Genomic DNA, 19,215 nt, shown 5'->3' with positions numbered 1-19,215 from the left:
CAATATCAATTCTGCTTAGCGTTTATTAAAGGGTTAGGGTCAGGGTTAGGGTCAGGGTTAGGGTCCGTTGATCGGCGGACAAAGGCGGTTTCTCGCAGCTTAAGTACAGTTTTTTGTTTTACGCCAGTTTTTCCCGAAGTCGCAAAAGTATGACATCACAACATTCTGATTGGTCACTTGCAATGTTGATCCTGGAACAACCTTTAGTATGATCATCTGGGAACAACACCAACACGAGGATATCAGATCGTGCTTCTGCCAGAGGACGGCATTACTTGGCTGAAATCCTGATACCATATCAGCTGAATTAAACCCTATTTCTGCTGCTGACATTGTGTTTAGACGTTAATATTTTCCTGTGTTATTAGCTGCAGGACGTGTTTTCCTTCAGGATGTGAGCACCTCTCTGACTCAGCGAGCCATGATAAGCAGTCTGAAGACAGTGAGAATAACCATCTTTTATTCAAAACCCAGGCAAATTGTTAATTTTGTCTCTAAGAGGCAGGGCTCAGCGACTCTTTGGCATAACACGAAATAATTAAGTTATGTTTCCCTGATTCTTGCTCAGCGCTTAAAAGGAAACATTTGTTGTGAAGTGACTCATCATTACCTCACCTACATTTGTGAATGAGGTCACTGTGTCAGGGGCATTAATGAGGTTTTTTCCAGCATCTCCTCCACAGGATTATATTATTTCTGGAATCTTTTATGTTAGCTGTGACATTTTCTTCTCTGTCGCCCTGCTCATGTCACTGCTTTTCTCACACTCTGACATAAACGCCAGATAAGCACTTTTGCTGAATCCATGAGAAATGGTGCTGTCTCTTCACACATCGTGTCTCACCATAGGTCCAGCCAGTTGCCTCACTTCATCTTTATTTTATTTTTTACATCTTTATAGGGAAAATATGTAATATGAACCATGCCACGCATCACAGCATTTATGCCTTGAGCTAGTTTGTAGTGTACTTTCCTAGATGGGATTTTGAAACATAAAAGGCAATAAAAAAAACACAATCGATACTATAAATGTTAAGAAGCACAAAACTCAAAACACAGCTAAATATAGAGAGACAGCCCAACACCAGGCACAAACTGCAGTTTAATGAAGCACCAGGGAAACAGGAAGTAGAGGAATATTCATGAATGCATGACTGACCCCTCTTTGAAAACTGAGCTGCTGCTGCACATCCATAATGTCAATCTGCCGTTTCACCTATGCTGCTTCCAAGTAGGGCTGCCACAAACGATTATTTTGAGAGTCGACTAGTCACTGATTATTTTTGCCATTAGTTGACTAATCAGATCATGCATCCATTGGACGTACAGCGTGCAGCTTATTGCACCAGCATGCATCTGCTCTTATATAACTATCATTAGCTTACAGCTTTAAGTGTTTAAGGTATGTGCTAACTAAAAATAAAGACAAGATGATAGTTTATTAAATTTTAATGAAATTTGCAGATTGTTTCGGTTTAATAAACTCCTTGCTATCTAAAATATAACAGGACACCGGAGTATATTCTCGAGCATCTCACACTTCTGATAATCAGTTGTCTGCTTGACGTTTATTCGGCTGTGTAAAAACTATAACTTTAATCTCAGCCAAACCAAATTACTCAGGAACAAATAAAATACTAAAAAAGCCAAACAATAACATTTTTAAGTTATCTAAGTGACTTATATATATTTAACCTGAGTAGCAAAAGACAGCGGTGGGTTTGAAAACGATTTGCCAGGAGTCCGGTGTTCTCACGGGCTCTAGTGAGCCTTGCTCCCAGCTAGCTATCGAGCTAGTGGCTAACAGACGTCCGAAAACGTCGGAACGCTTTTGAAAATATGTGGTGTCTTGATAAACTGAGCAGATATTTGAGGTTTACACAGTTACATTCTCGCCTGAAAATATGCTAAACGTTTATTTTGTGACCCAGAAATAATAATAAGCTGCCGCTTCTGGGACACAGCTTTTTCTTCTTCTTCTTTGGGGTTTAACGGCAGCTGGCATCCTTGTACATGCAGTGCTGCCATCTTCTGTTTCAGTCCGTTACTACACTCTTAAACCCTACTACTTATTCCTTATTCCTCTCTTTTGGGATCTTACAAAGCTTCAAACAACATGTCGACTATTAAATCAGTCGTCGACGATTTTGATAGTCGACGTAATCGTGACTAGTCGACTAATCGTGGCAGCCCTACTTCTAAGGTTCGGTATCTTGTGCATTCAGAGATGCTCATCTGCATACGTTGGTTGTAACAAGCGGCCCCTTCCCATCAGCTCTAAGCAGTCTGGCCATTCTCCTCTGAGCTGTGACATCAACAAGGCATTTTTACCCAGACAGCTGGTCCCCTTGACCAAGTCTGGATGCCTAAATGCATTAAATCGCTGCAATGTGATTGGATTAGATTGGATATTTGCATTAAGAAACAGTTTCAAAGGTAAACCTAATGAAGTGGCCATTAGTATGTATCACCACAAGAGCCTTGATTAGGGCTTCTGTTGAAGTTAGGGTATAAACACCTTAAATTAAAATGATGAAGAGGATGTGGTTCATCTGTTTTCTATTATGCTGGTGTCTGCAGTGCTGAACACCATTATGCATCGTATTGACTTTGTTTCTGCTTTAGCTCCTGTTAAGTCAGTGATTTACGTTTGTCATTCAGTAAGATTAGTTAAACTGCAGAGCAGACTCAGACCACAAATTATGTAAAAGGTTTGACTAGAGAAGGATGGAAATACTATCATGTCTGATTTATTTCAATCTTCAGCTGCGTATCCGTGAGTGTAAGATTAGTTAGAAATGTCTGTTTAGAAATGTAGCATGGCTGCATGATGATAAAGGGAAGGGCATATGATGCAAACATTCTTTAGGTAGAGAAGAAAACATGGATTGCAAAACAATCTTTTTTCTTCACCTACAGCAGTGACTGCAAAGCAAAAATCGAACCATAGTAAATCTCATGCATCAGGATAGGAACACGTTACTCCATCCTCCTCCTCCTCCTTTGGAAACTTTTAGTAGTGAAGTTATAAGCATTTTTTCAAAATTAAACTGCCTGAAAACACAAAAACAACATTTTAAATTTCTGATAGTCAAGCTATTGCTTCTCATTTGATGTGATATTACAGCCTAAAAGGTCTTAAAATTAAATATGACATTAGCCACAACCACTAAATTGCCACTAGATACACATATTTTGAACAGCTTGTACTGGAGGAGATGGGTGCTCTTTACTCTTAGCTTCGGTGCAAACATTAATAATAAATAAGTATCTAGACAGTAATCTTTTACACTGGTGAATTTAGCTGTGCTGAAATAGCAGCATGGCTCTAAAGATGGCAACGTCAGGAAGTCTGACATCTACTTGGGTTCACAAAAATGTTAACAAATCGTAATCGAAAGTGTTTGGCTGATTAGTTTTAATTACGTGCTGCCGTTATATAATGCACATGGGTTGAAGACTGTCAGCTTTAACATGAGATAGGTTTAGAAATGACAGATCACACACTGAGCGTGGTTTTTACTTCCTAAATCCAAAAACTAAATATAGGAAAAAAAAGAAAAAAAACTGTAAAAACACATCAACAGACAACAACTGGAAACAGCTTCAGCTGCCAGTCATTAGGCCTTTGGACAGTCATCATGTTAGTTATGATTATGGTCATTTTATACACTTGGATGCGCTTTCGTCTCAAAGCAAGAAGGTTCCTCTCACCCTGTGATTGCTGGGTTTGGCTCCAGGGCCACAGCAACCCTGAAACTGCATACATGGTTAAAAGTTGGATGGATGGATGACAGTTTTAGCCAACCCTGCTATCTGCCTATCTGCCTATGCTCTATTTACAAACAGCATGTTCCATCTTTTCTTTAAAAGGCTTTCTGAAACCAACCAGGAGATGATCTGTTCTGTTTTCTCCATTGCAGGTCCACTTTCCAGATGTAGAGCGGGTGGAGTGGCTGAACAAGGTAACGAATCGGGCAGCTGTCTCTTGAATTTGCCTGCTTGAGTGAAGCCCTCCTCGTTTTTCATGCCTTGTAAAAACTGTGGGAAATGGGATGTCTGTTGCCATCTGCTAACTCTCCTCTTCTCGCTGACTGTTGCAACACTGCAGCACATCTGACTTAACATGCAGGCCCGTTCCTGCAACGCTGTGAAATGCGGATGTAGATTTGGAGTCACTCCTGAGTATACATTAAACTGAGCGAGCTGGAGATTTAAAACATTCATGTGTTAGTCTTTTTGCTTGATGTGTATGGGTTTGACAAATAGAACTAGACTTTGAATATTTTACTGTAAAGGATGTACCCCTCGATGTTTAAAGTCCTGGAGCAAATACATTTTTATATCCTTTTACAATAATCATATAATGAATATTTTTCTTTGATTTGTTCCAAAACTCTTTGATTTCTCTCTTTCTGTATCCCCTTAGACTGTGAAACAGATGTGGCCCTACATCTGCCAGTTTGTGGAAAAACTGTTCCACGACGTGATCGAGCCGGCGGTGAAGGAGTCCAACGCCCACCTCAGCACCTTCTCCTTCACCAAGTTCGACATGGGAGACAAAGTGAGCATCTCGATGTGACAAAACAAGCTGCTAGCAGCAGGTGCCGTGGGTCAGCTGATGAGGGTGCGCCGTGGCTAGAACATGAACGTGCATGCATGTCGCTGACATATGCTCTCGTTGCATAAATAGTTTCCGTGCGGGGTCTGCAGAGGGGTCGACCTTGTGCTAACCACGTGGGGGTTGGGAGGGGTGACGGAGTGGCCGTAATGCTTCCTTGTGTTATGTTGCAGCCGCTGAGGATCAACGGGGTCAAGGTTTACACGGAAAACGTGGATAAGCGACAGATCATTATGGACCTGCAGATCAGGTGAGTCAACCAGATCACTGCCTAAAAATGTTTCTCGTCTAGCGTTCTCTCCTGCCATTATAGTTATAGACACTACTTGCTTGGCTCTTTTGTTAAAAATACAACACGAGAACAACTGGAGTATCTGTTTTCAATGCAGCTAAAGAAACTCACATTGCTTTCATGCAGAGGTCAGTATGTAAATAGCCTCTTTCCACTTAGGTCTGTGCAAGTTAATATCTTCTGCTTTGTGCACACGAGAATCCAGTGTAGGAATAGCATACACAGCAAACAGCATTAAATCCACATTTCCTGGAAAGGATTGGAACTTCAAAGGCCTGAATCAAAGTGATGGAACCCTGATAGAGGATTTTTACGAGACATACTTTTGCTTTTTATCACCCAGCTTTGTTGGCAACACTGAGATCGAAGTAGACATCAAACGCTACTACTGCAAAGCTGGCATCAAGAGCATCCAGGTGAGGAAATCCCTTTTTTTGTTTTGTTTCATATCCTCATAGAGGTGCTTTCCCTTGGTAAGAAATAAGGACTGCACACTGGAAACAGAAACACAGCAGGAAGCAATGCACAAAAAGGCTGTTAACTCAAGTAAGAGGTGATCTTGTCAGGTCTAAGTGTACAGTTTCACTAGACTGGTGAAGGTGAAGACAATCAGAAAAACAGCAGGTAAGACAGGAGGAAGGAAAACAGGGGAAATCAGAATACTATCAAATCACAACAGGAAGTTTTCATGTCTCTGTGATTAACACAGATAACCCAACCAAAGAGACAAGGCAGAGAGGACAAAGGGAAACACTGGGGACACTAGATGCACAACAAAGAAATAATAAAAGTCAAATAGAAACTAAAACTCATACAAATAACATACAGAAACCTAGAACCATGACAGGTATATCTCCCAAAAGAAAAAAGCCGGTGAATATACTGTGTGTCACCACCATTACCACAGTTTCTCCCCAGTTTCCAGTCATTCAGCTGTCACTCTCGAGCCAAGTAAATGTCCATGCTCTTGTTTTTATTATTACAGGATTAATAATCCTGCTGTTATTATATATATATATATATCGAGACCAATCAGGGGTTTCTGATGTTGACAACTACTAGTGTTGTGCTGGAAAAAAGGAAAATGACTTATAATGGAAGCCGATTGTTTCTTATCAAAGTCCAGTAACAAAACAACGTAAATAAAGCAATCCAGAAAACTCCAGGCGCTACCACAAAGACAAGACATAATAAGTAACAATCAGCATACCAGACATATGTGGAGAAGATACTAACAAACTCAAGGAAAGATCAGTGGGAAAAAATGAAGCTATCACAAATCCCAACAAGAGGAACACGGATCATAATTCAAAGGAGACATTCTCAGACTTTGAACAGACAAATAGTGTTTTTAAAAGCTTTACTGTTTGTTCTGATTTGGTCACGAGGACCTTTATTTTGAAAAAGTGTCTCTTAAACAGAGCTTTAAACAAACTAAAACAGCTAAACCTTAATTATGTTGCTTTGGAAGATTGCCTTTGACTACACAGCCCAATTACTCTGAAGTATTTTGTGTCTGTGTGTTGTTGTTATTCTTGCTGCTCCTTTCTCCCCTTTGTGTATTGCTGTCGAGCAGCAGCAGGCAGAAAAAAGGCAATCTGTGCTCCTCCTTGGAGACCCAGTGCCGTCAGGTCTGTCCCTGGCCCTGTTATGAAACTCAAGCAGACCTACATACTGTATCTCTGTAGACTATAATCATCCACTAATATATTAGTCAACATTTGAGCTGGATTATATTACAAAAATCACAAAGGTGGATTTGGCTTCATATTAAGCTTAGATGGGTTGGATTAAACTTTTTAACCACTGCTGCTTTACACTAATAGCCAGTTAAACCTGCAAATAAATCATGTGTTGTATTAAATTGCAGTATTTTTTAGCAGGTCCATTATTTTAAATGTTCAAATTTTGTTGTTTCCCCTGCCAGTCTCCTGCCGGCCTAGGTCACATGCCTTTAAGCCATTATTATTCCTTTGGACAGTTTTGTCAATATTGCTATAAATACTCCAGAGTCCAGCAAGAAACTGCCACGGCTCAGTGTGAAATACACCACCACTTACTTTTGGTGTGATCTTTGCACAAGTTATTGCACCTAAATGAAGCTTAACTTTTTCTACTTGTCCTCTTTGACGTTCCAGGACTTGATTTTACCATAAGTTTTATGTTCTAAGGAGCTGATTCAATCTCACAGTTAACAGAGCGAGAGAGGAAATAGAGAAATACATTAAAGTCTAAAGAACTGCCTGCAAACACAAAAACAAGAGTACTATTGGTTTTTAGTTTCACAGGGGCTTTAGTCATTAGTATCCGATTTACTGGCGTAATTCACTTTCCATTCGGACAACATTTTCTGACTGTCATTCCTCCAAAAAAGGAATATAACTCCACAACAAATATACTGGTGCTAGAATTCAAACCTCCTTTGTTCCCATTCTGCAGGATTAGAGCAGCTGTGTGGTGTTCCACATGATACATCTAAAGCACTTTCAAAACCATAATCCTCATAATTGTCATAATATGTTTTGAAGAAGGTGGAGGATCACACAGGGCAGGTGTGAAGTCAGGCAGGGATAGAGTTTCCAACCTGTCATGCGCTAGAGCTCCAGCGGCACTGCTGCTGACGAATGTCAGGGGTCAGCAGGGTGTGAGTTCCCTGTAGCTTTCCGTTTGTGTTTGTGGATATCAACGTGTTGTTCCTCTTATGTTTCCATAGATCCACGGTGTGTTGAGAGTGGTGATGGAGCCGTTGCTGGGTGATATACCTCTCGTCGGAGCTCTGTCTTTGTTCTTCCTGAAGAAGCCAGTAAGTGCATAAGCTAATAATGTTTAACTGAGTAACTTTATCAGTCAGACTAACTTAACAGAGGAGCAGCTGAGGTTATAATGACACTGCAGTTTGATGAAATGCAGCATGAATAGAGTGGAGGCTGTTTAACCACAAAGCCAAGATGGCATCACAGTTCAGCACATTACTAATTCAGGGTTATACTCTCAATTGACATTCAGAAAGAATGACAACTTTGTGTTATTACATATAATAATTCTAAATTGGCCAAGGTTGGCATGATTATCCTGCTGTCCTGCATATTTAAAATGCTCCTCTGAGTATTTCACCGTTCTTACTATGCCTGACATTTCACCTCATAAAGCATCTTGTTTTTGTGCTTTACTTAATCCCTTGCCTTTTAATGCAGATACAATGGACATAAATTAAAGCTAAAAAGGGTCATTTGAGTCAAAGTCACGACTGGATCACAGTAGGATGTGTTTCTTATTATTTGCAGCATTAATTTCTAGCGTAATTTCAATCTCTTTTACTTCACTGTCCTTACTTGTTTGTGCTCTTGCGGTGCAAGCAGTGTTCACATGATTTGCATTTACATTTTCAATTTCTTACGCATCCATTATTTTCCAGGTGACTCTCCATTATTCTCCTGGTTCACCCCCTAGGCAGAGCCACTGCTGCACAGCTTAAAAACGTTTGACCGATTTATATCAAATGCGAGGGCCCAGTGGAGCTGTAGCGGTGCTTTAAATAGCTGCAGATCAAGCTAGACCTACTTTGCCATATTTTTTTTTTACGCCAGGCACTGAACTAAAGCTCAAGGTGGAGACATTGCTGTTGGGGACTGAAGGAAGAAGCAGCTTCCACTCAGTAAATTCCCCACATGCAAATATATCCACACATGCATTTAGGTGCTTTAGTCTTCTTTCAGCTCCCACACCCGCAACATCACATTGGGTTCCTGGAGGAAAAAGAAAATGAATTAATAAAGCAAATTATTGACATTGACATATTAACATTGTGTTCTCTGGACTTCAAGTAAGTCATGTTCTTTTTCCCCTTTGTGTTATACAAGATCTGAGGCTGGGTGCCAAACGTAACAGACACATTTCCAGACCATAAGAGGTCTTGGCCACGTCTGGACGGTGTGATTGCACTGATGCAACTCAGCACAGCCTAAATAAAAAGATGCACCACATTCTGCAGTGAGGCAGAAGATATTCATCTACTCCAACTCAGATGACAGTTTTATACTTTTATGTAATGAATAAACGATGAAGCAGTGAAGGACCTGACTGAATTGCAAACACTGTTATTATTGCTATGAATTCTTGTAAGTACTAATTAGTAGATGTGTGTGAGATGTTTGCGCTACACACACAAAGACGAGTTACATTGATTGAATGTATTGGCAGATCTGATTTTCAGTCAGTTTATGCAGTGGTTTTCAAATGTGCCTTGAGCCAAATCCTGCTGCTCCGTGGGATTTTATATCTACAGTGTTATTATTTAACTCCATGAAAAGAACAGCTGGGATTTAAATATATGTATTAGTGCACATTAGATAGCCCGGACAGAAAGTGAGGAGGTAAATCTGGTCACTGATGAGGAAGAAAAACCACACCAAACCAACTAAAAAAAAGCATCTACTAAGGGAAAAACTACTGAGAATACTACCTGTCTCAGCTAGATCAGAGATGTCGGCGACCTTCAGCCGCTGACATTTGTTCAGCTTCTGGAGGAGTTAGCTAATGCAAAAACGCTGTCAAGCAAGCTAAAAAGGCCCTTTGAAGAAACTTCTGTAAAAAAATCTGAACCGTAGGAGGCAAAAAAACTTGTTGGATGGTATTAAAGCATCTGATAAAATGATGGAGGCAACTTTATTCCAATGTAGATAAACTGAAAGAAAAATGGGTTTAAAAATGTCATCATTGGCATCATTCTGAAAATACAATATTTTCATATTAAAATACAATTCCAGGTGACAGAGCGGCTTTTTTTCTGCAGATATAGATGTAGGTGTGACTTGAGATTTTGGCTTGAAAACTGCTGAGTTAATGGTTAGACTGTCCAAAATCAATTTATTAAAAAGATATCGTTTTGACAGTTAATAATTAATAATAATAATAATAATAATAATGGATTGCATTTATATAGTGCTTTTCGGGGCCCTCAAAGTGCTTTACAATTCCACTATTCATTCACTCTCACGTTCACACACTGGTGGAGGCAAGCTACAGTTGTAGCCACAGCTGCCCTGGGGCAGACTGACAGTTACAGTCATTTTATTGAGTAATTTCTGACTGGAAACAACCAGTGTCATGATTAAATTTAAATTGGACTTAATGAGCAGTTTTAGGGGATTTTTCAGAGGTTGCGAGGTGGCACAGGCAAAGCACCAGAGTCCTTCCTGTGCAGGGCTCAGCACATAAATGCAACAGAGCGTTGCTGGTGACGTCCCAGCCCAGAGAGGAGTAACGGTTCGAATAGACAGGTTTCCAAGGGAGATTCTAGGCAAGCATAGAGGCAGTGGCGAACAGGTGAGGAACTGTGGCACCAGTCCACCAATCCACCCAGATATACTCATTTTCTGTCTGCTTAATCCCAGAGGTGTGTGAAGAATAGCTGCATCAGAACAACTCGTCTTCAGGGTCGAGCAGTGATGCCAAACCCGAGCAGCAGCTTCACCTGTAAATAGAGAAAAGGGGGCAAGCAACCAAATCCAGCCCATCCATTGAACCCTGATAAAAAAAATTTTTTAAAAAAGCTGTAAAATTGAGTTTTGACATTGTCTGCAGTTGCTCTTTTATCACATGTAGCATATATCAGGAGAGGGTTTGCTTTAGATTGACTTTGCAAAATATATATTTGGTTTCAGCAAGGCGGTCCAGTTGGATATGGAAGAGGATTAGGGCCACTGGAAAAAAAAAATGGGCACGTCTTTTTTTTCTTCCTTTCCAGAATTCTGACTTTTTTCTATATATTCTGAAATTCAAGTCTTTTTTTTCCAGAATTATTTTTTCTAAGATTTCTGACTTTTTTCTCAGAATTCTGAAATTCAAGTCAAAATTCTGACTTTTTTTCTCAGTATTATTTTTTCCCAGAATTCTGACTTTTTTTTTTCAAGCAGAATTCTGACTTTTTTCTCAGAATTCTGAGATTAAAGTCAAAATCCTGACTTTTTCCTAAGATTTATGACTTTTTTCTCAGAATTCTGACTTCAGTCTCAGAATTCTGACTTTTTTCTCAGACCTGACCTAATCTCAGAATTGGGAGATTAATCTCAGAATTTTAATCTCAGAATTCTGGAAAAGAAGAAAAAAAAAGATGTACCCACTTTTTTTTTTTCGGTGGCCCTAATCCTCTTCCATAGCTGGATGATGCTTGAGCATGCAGAACACATGACACCTGTTGAGGTTACCTGCTCTTGTCTTACATTGTCTCACATGGTTAAAATCATTTTTTTGTCCAATCCACAATGCTTCTATTTACTGTGTTTTTGCATACTGCTCTGCTGGGTAGTGTTAGAAGAGTTCAGGGTTGCACTGCGAGTGTAAGAGCAGCTCAAGAAAACTGGCTTATTCTGTGCAGTTTTCTCACCCCAAAGGCATTAAAATGATAATGTACGAAGGGGAGGAAAACAGGAAATACTCCCACTTGAGAAGCTTTTCAAAGCAGATATTATTTTAGCATTTAATCGATTCACTTAGATTAAAGACAGTGCCCTTATCAACAGGTTTGTTATTCATATATACATCAACAGTCTCTTGATGACTCTTTGAATACAATATGCAGGGATGGGTGTGTCCTTCCACTCCACCCCCTACATCATTTACAGCCCTGCAGTGCTTTCCTCGTCCCTGCAGAGCTCCGTGCATCTGCTGCAGTGTGAGCAGGTTGGACAAAAAAGTAGGGTGGGAAAGGCTCATTAGAAAAACACAAGTCCCTGAGCTTGGAGGCAAGAGCCGATCAAAGCCCACTGAGCAGAGCAGGATATGCCTCCGTCTCTGGTCTCTTTGATTTACTTTGACTGCAGCACCTCATCAAGATTTGACCTGCTGCTAGATTTTCTATGGAAGTGCACAAAACTAGAAGGTGCAGTGTTTCCAGCCTCATTATTCGGTAAACTAACAAGACCCCAGACAGATGCTGCTGCTTTAGTAAATCTTTCAGGAAGCAGGTGCTTTTGTATTCATTCCCATTCAAGGATCACTGCTTTCTGTGCTCCCGTTGTGATTCATAAACTAATTGTGCACACAGTGCATGCATTTAAACACTTGCAGGTCAGTGGACCCCAAATTGAAAACTAAAAGGTAAAAACAATGAACTTTAATATATGACAGGAAATGTTTGTTTTATACTTTACGTAGCAGTGTGACGCCTCCTAAATAACCAGTGCAGCATAATGTCGTGGGTGAAGCAAAACAGTGTCAATCTATCCTCACGACTTTTGATTTACTGCATGTAAGTTTGCTGCTGTCTCTGCAGGTGTTATCGAGTTAGGATTGTTGGCAAGACGCAAATATAATAGAGGGCCAGGAAACAATAACAAAAAGTGTTCTGACTCCATTTAAAGTCATTCACGCTTTCTATTCTTACCGTCTAACCCATGGCCACGCTCTCATTTTTACTTCCTTTTCAGCTTGTGGACATAAACTGGACCGGCCTCTCCAATATACTGGATATTCCTGGGCTCAAGTGAGTCAATTCAAACTTGCTTTTCTTTTCCCTCAAGAAACAAAGCTTAGATTTTAAAGGATTTGAGGACTTCTAAGTTTAAGTGAAGTTAACACGTGCCAAGATGTTTGCTGTATAATTTCAGGGTTTTGTTTTTCTCATTTAAACACATTTTATGTTAAAAAAAAGGCTTAATTTTCAGAGTTTCATTCGCATTTAATTTATTAATATCTTCAGCATTGATGAAACCAAAAGTATTATGCATACAGTAGTATTTGCCTCCACTGTTATATTTAAAGACAATATTGTCTTATTGTCCAGTTTCTGGAAAGCTAAATCTCACCAGCTGTAGAGAAAGTATTTTCCACTAATGAGGTTTCCTTACGTGCACGAAGCCTCGGGTGTCCCTGTCCTCATTACTGCTGTAGTTTATCGAGTTTTGCTAGACTGAGCTGATTTAGATAAACGTATCTCTTTCAAACATTTGGAAGCAAACAATGAGATCAAGTGAAACGATCCAGCATGTTTGCACACACATCACGAAAAACAGGATTAACACAACAGTTTAATGCTCGAACTGGGATAAAACAGGCCGGCTCAGTGGTGTTTGTTGTTTGTTTGTTTGTCTCCGCCGTTTTCCTTATCCTCGCCTGTTTTGTTTTGTTTGTATTAAGTGTCTTTTTCCCTCGGGTTGTTGTGTGGGCTGAGCAGAAAATAAATGAGAGTTGATTAAGAGCTGCTAACAGCCCGACACAATTACATGCTGCCATCTTTAGTGGTACTTTTTATTTTTACAGCTGAAAAAGAAGCTGACAGATGCATGAATATTGAATGTAGTTTTCTGGGATTACAGCTGCTTGTTGAACGCCCCCCTGACGCTGACTGACATGTTGACACAGGCAGAGCTCAGTGGACTCTCTTATGTTGAGTTCTCTGTGGGGGTGAAATGGATCCACGGAGCTTGCGTGCTTAGACGTGGGCGTGTTAGTCTGGGTGTTGATGTGGGTGAGGGGTTAGCTGGGTCTTCGTGGTCCAAATCACAGCGCACGCAGCATCAGCCGTCCACTTGAAGACTTGCCCAGTGGGCCTCTTTTAAACCTTGTTAATAATATTAAGACTGTCATTAGTCATACTAGTAGCTGTGATAACATGTTGTTGTTTAGTGGAGTCAGTATTAACCATAATCAACTTCTTAATGTTGTGTATTAGCACAAAACAAAGCTGAGGCTAATGGAAATGTGATTAGCTTTGCTCCCTTCATCTCTACCCTCAAGTATAATTTAATACAACACAGTGCTAGCCTCATAAATTATGCTCCCAGTTAGAGGGGGGAAAAGGATAACCTGGGATATCATTAACAGCAGGCATAACTGAGAGTTTACAGGTTGCTAGTGCAGTGATTCCCAAAGTGATACCCATAGATTTCTATAAGACTGGAAGTCTTTTTGTAACCACAAGTAGTGCTGTCTGGTGGTGTTCAGATAGAATGGAGGTCTAAGGCATTTCCACGAGGGCTTCATTTTTCAAAGGTGGGTAATATTGTCCTTGTTTATTTTTGTTTTCATCTCATATCTCAACTTGTATTTGAAAGGAAATATTCAATTTGACATCTCGCGATGCCAACGTTGTAATTAAAGGTTTCTCAGTCAGATTGTCCATTTTCAAAACACCAAGACAACTCGAGACAGTTTGAGACTTCACTGTGGGTTGTAATCAACCACAGTATCCATCCATCATTAATATACAGTCAGTTGTTTTGCAGTCACAGTATAGAGTATTATAAACTTCTGGTGATCTCTGAAGTGATTTGCAGTTAACGTCTGTGACAATTACTGTGTCGATCTATCCAGCAGCTGCTGGCACATTACTCCAAATTTCAACCTCATTGTGGAGGGAAAGTCACTGATCATTAAAGTCATTAAAGTCTTACTCTGGGGACCATGAATATTTGTAGAGTCTAAAGTGCTAATCTCTTTAGAAGATGTGGTAATAATTTACTGGATCAGTGAAATCCTTTGCTGGCTAATTGTGCAAGAGAAAAAGGCAGGGAATCACTACAGTTGTTAGGATTCATTTCTTAGGGATCACAAATGCTTGTGTAGAATTTAATGGCAATCTGTTTAATGGTCATTTGCTTCTGCAATCAGCCAGAACAAAGTTAACATGGCGGAAGCATTGCTGTACATCGCAGTGATGGATATTTGCTGTCGATGTGAGTCAGTGGAAGGTAAAACACATTATCAGTGTGCATTATGTGAGCATTATAAGTGTTGAGTGTGCAGTCTTGAGTGTTGAGAGTCCTAAAGTGAATAGATAAACACAAAGGCAGGGACATGGGGGTGTTCCAGTGTCTGCACCGAGGGAGCAGCAGAAATAGTGCTGATGCGGCAGGAATCCCTTTACACCCTCAGCTCTTAGATGGAGAAAAGCTCCAGCTCTGATCAGCACCCTGCCACTGAATCCTAAAGTCAATGCGTGTTTTTCACCTAAAGAGAAGCTGAGGATTGATCAAATGAATGTTCCTCCAGACAAACACAGCTAAAATTATGTTTTGTTTTTTTCATTTGGTGTCTGTGCAGCTTTAGTATCACACCAGAGTTTTTTTTTTCCTTTTAATGTTTTTATTGGTTTTGCAGGACAGCCTGAGATTCCTGACGCATTACATGTATTCCTGCAAGGTTATAATGAATTACAGATATTTATAAATGAACTTTAACTGTCCTCTAATGTGACTGGTTCACAACCTTCACATTGTTAATTACATGACAATCCAGCAAACTTGGGCACTCTTTTTACTCTGAAATGGCAAATAGCTCGTGATGATGTATAATTTTCTGAAACCTGAGTTGTGCGATATTTAGAAAGTAGTTTAATTTACTTCTTGGTATTTGAATCTTTTGCTTAAGCTTAGTAATCTTTTGCTTAGCCTATGGCTGATACAAAAAAGTAATTGAGCCCAGCGTTTGCTATGGATTTTGGACTTTGTGCTGACCGATGTTTTCAGCCTGATGGATCATTTGGCCTTTAGCCGGTGTTTGGTGATGCTTGTTAGGGTTAGGTTTGCTGTCACAGGAGTTAGGAGTTAGAGTGTTATAGAGGGATTGTGAGTCTAATAATCATAGAAATTGTGTGGCACCTTTGAAAAGCAAGGAAAGGAGTTAACCTAGCTAATATAGAGCAATTCTTAATAATCATCAAAGCCTTTAGAAGAAGCAAAATGAAGAGCCTAAAAATGCATTAAATACAAATTTGGTTTTTTAGTGCGTTAAGAAAACATTTTTATTTTATAACTTTATGTTAATTATAAATTCATTTAACTAATGCCTTATTTATGTGGTATGACCACCTAGGCTCTTTGAGCAATAGGTTAAAGTTTTTAATTACACAAGAGAAAAGTGGGTGATTTAGCCTTAGCTGAGCCTTAGCCTTAGCTAGACTTAGCCTAGCTTTCACCAGCTAGAATTTATCATTTATCCCCAGTGATAACTTTACATTATTTTCTTGATTGTTTCAAGACTGACTTTGTTTAAGTGGTAGAACCTACTTTAAATAAAATTTAATTAGTGAAGTACACCTAAATATTAAGTTTAGGGTTGCCAACTCCCTGAGAAATAAATAAGGGATACCTTGTGGCCAGGGCCGGGCGACCCAGTTGTCTTCACCCTTCCCAGTGTGGTGAATTTTTTAGCTCTTTTTTTGTGAGTGAAATTATTTTTTTAACCATTTGACTTGAATTTGATTTAAGTAGATGCATATTCTTTGTGATATCAACACATGGGAAACAAAAATAATTTAGCCATTTATTTTTAGCTCAAAATGACAACATTAACACAATAAAACAGGTCTTTCTTAAACAGAAGCCTGTCATGCTTAACTTTTGAGAATAAAAGTAAATCTTTCTTTAAAAGAACTTAAAATTATATAAATTAATAGAAAACAATAGAAAGAAAAATATTCTTGTAACAGTGCACATTTAGTGCATTTAGTGCAATTGGCTTCAGTAGAGGCATTATTTCAGCTTTTGCTCCCTTTTGTAAACCCACTTGTTCCCATGATTACGCATCATAACTCATCATCATTATTCATCTATGTATTACTTTTATGTGTTGGTATTACTCATCTATTTGTTGTAATCATCTATCCTTGCAGTTGCTTATTACACAAAATAAATTATATTATCACACTTCTGGCCACATAGCGCTGATATTCACTGCACATGCCCATTTTAACCTTAACCAGAGGGTTTAAAAACGAACAAACCAGTGTTTACATACCATATCTGCTTCTGCCGGCCTGGTGGACAAAAATTGGTTAAGGGTTCCCCGAGCTTTCACGCCCCTCATGTTCTTCATGTGTCCACCATTAGAAGCATGCCTATGGAAAAAGTGCGCCGGGACACAGTGCAGTGCGCTTTATAGGTGTTATCGTGCACTTTTCCAGCCAGGTGTTTTCCTTTTCCCATTCTTCCCTGTACTTTTGCAGCCTTTTTTTCTTTCTCTGAGAGGAACAAACATTGCTGGTCTAATGCTGGGCTCACACTGTGCGATTTGTGGCCCATTTTGAGCCGATTTTTGAGTCGTGCGACCGTTTTGGCGATCGGCCCGATTTTGGCCTTCATCGTGCATCGTGTAGTAGGGTGTCACCGTGTGATCTGGACACAAGCGATGGAGGCACAACTTGTAGAACTTTGGAAAGCTCATCCGAGCCTTTTCGATGTGGCATCACCGAATTATCACGACCACAACAACCGTGAAAATAGTTGGATTTACATTGCTGCTAAATCACAGCTGCCTGATCATGTTTTTCATTAGCAATTTATCAAAGTTGATGGCGGTGTGTGTTTGTGTGAGTGAAAGACAGAGAGGGAGAGCGAGCGACAGATTTTCTGTTATAACCTTCATTTTATGGAGGCACAGTGTGACTCAGGTCGCATCAGAGCATCGGGCGGTATAGTGTGAGACCCTGCATCGTGACCTACGAACTTATAACCCATGCGAGCCAATCGTGCAGTTTGAAAATCGCACAGTGTTTGCCCAGCTTCAGGTGTACTGTCGTCTGAGACTTGCACCGCAGTATCGGCGTTTGTTTCCCTGTTGGCCATTAGTGATGGGTCGTTCGCGAACGAAATGGCTCTTAGAGCCGACTCTTTGAAGTGAACGACGCGAGCCGGCTTCTTATTGGGAGCCGTGAGGTTTGTTTTTTTTTCTTTCTCTCACCCTCTCTCTCGCCCTTTTTTCCGCTAAACTCGCACGCGCGGCCTGTACTTTGCGCTGGGCAGAGGGGGGAGGGGCGTTAGTTACACTCGCAGTAGCACAAGATCAGAGCCAGAGAGAAAGAGAGCGAGGGACAACAACGTCACATTAGAAAGGTATAGTAATCATCCACTATTTTCAGTTGCAGATGATAAAGGATTCAGAAATCATGCAGGCCCATATGACAGAGAATGTGCATCTTCTTTTTGTTTTAATATTTTAATTTATATTTAATTGTGTTGTGGTTTGCAGTGTTTTGTGTTGTTTCAAGGTAAATTTGTTTAAAAGGAAAAAGCTGAAATTTTAAATAGTTAAAAGTTTAAAATGTAAATAGTTGTTCTTTGTATTATATGATTTATTTATTACATTTTATGTGGAGTGAATAAATAAAGTATATTTATGGTGGCCCTTAGAGACAAAGCACGTAAAAACTCCAAAACGCGTAAAAACTCCAAAACGCGTAAAAACTCAGACGCACTTACAAACTCCAAAACACGTACAAACTCAGAAGCACGTACAAACTCAGAATCAAGTACAAAAGCCAACAGAAGTGCTCCAGGATGCTAGGGCGCAGTGTTGAGCTTTTGTTACCTAGTGGCTACACAAGCCAGGAAGTATCAACAACCGGATTTGGTGTGTGGTAGTAACAGGTAAATGATTTTTTTTTTAATTATTTGAATAAATATGAGTGCTTGTCTATAAATACACAAACAATACACACATGCTTTCAATTGTGTAATTTAAGTGATCTGGGTAGCTCTGTTTTGGAAGTTCAGTTCATGCTAGAAATGTGTTTTGGAGTTTGTACGTGCTTTTTGGAGTTTGTATATGCTTTAGAGTTTGTACGTGCTTTGTCTCTAGGGGCCATATATAAACATATATAAATAAAACCACTTTTTTTACATTAGTAATTCCTTTTCTGCATAATTTTATATTATTGTTAATGATTAAATAATTAAAGCAACAAAACAACCTGAAGAGCAGGTTGGGAGCCGAAAGAGCCGGCTCTTTTTAGTGAGCCGAGCCGAAAGAGCCGGATCTCTAAAAAGAGCCGGAAATCCCATCACTATTGGCCATGCTTTTTGTTGTGGTCATCTGTTGTCTTCCGGTATTTTCTCCGCAAGCGACCTTTCCTCAACCAATGAGATGAGCGGTAATCTGAATTGTCATACTCGAATTGTCATAAGTGTGCTGTCAGCTCATTGGTCACAAAGCAGGAGCGGGGCTGGGAATTATGTTTTCAAACAAAGCGTTAATTACATTAAAACTTATAGACTACTTTTGATTCTCACTGTATTACGGGACAAAGTGCGTCCCTTATTAGCTCAATACGGGACGTGTACTTTTGTTTCTAAATACGGGACGATTCCGTTTTTTAAGGGACGGTTGGCAACCCTAATTAATAGTGATGGGATTTCCGGCTCTTTTTAGAGATCCGGCTCTTTCGGTTCGGCTCACTAAAAAGAGCCGGCTCTTTCGGCTCCGAACCGGCTCTTCAGCTTGTTTTGTTGCTTTAATTAATTTATTATTAACAATAATATTAAATTATGCACAAAAGGAATTACTAACGTAAAAAAAGTGGTTTTAT

General features: G+C 39.7%; 1 protein-coding gene across 4 annotated transcripts in view; it reads left to right on the top strand.

Moving 5' to 3' along the window:
- esyt2b (extended synaptotagmin-like protein 2b) overlaps positions 1–19,215 on the top strand; it is a 46,851-nt gene that overhangs the window by 5,007 nt on the left and 22,629 nt on the right. For all 4 annotated transcript variants that reach the window (XM_087846199.1, XM_087846198.1, XM_087846197.1 and 1 more), the window contains exons 2-7: positions 3,924–3,965; positions 4,430–4,564; positions 4,795–4,871; positions 5,257–5,329; positions 7,627–7,716; positions 12,341–12,396. In XM_087846199.1, coding sequence (XP_087702325.1) covers positions 3,924–3,965; positions 4,430–4,564; positions 4,795–4,871; positions 5,257–5,329; positions 7,627–7,716; positions 12,341–12,396 — 473 coding nt within the window. The remainder of the gene's footprint in view (positions 1–3,923; positions 3,966–4,429; positions 4,565–4,794; positions 4,872–5,256; positions 5,330–7,626; positions 7,717–12,340; positions 12,397–19,215) is intronic.

The sequence above is a fragment of the Neolamprologus brichardi genome, chromosome 9 (genome assembly GCF_056152115.1).
Source record: "Neolamprologus brichardi isolate AB-2024 chromosome 9, ASM5615211v1, whole genome shotgun sequence".
Taxonomy (NCBI): domain Eukaryota; kingdom Metazoa; phylum Chordata; class Actinopteri; order Cichliformes; family Cichlidae; genus Neolamprologus; species Neolamprologus brichardi.
This window is presented reverse-complemented; position numbering and strand designations above follow the sequence as displayed.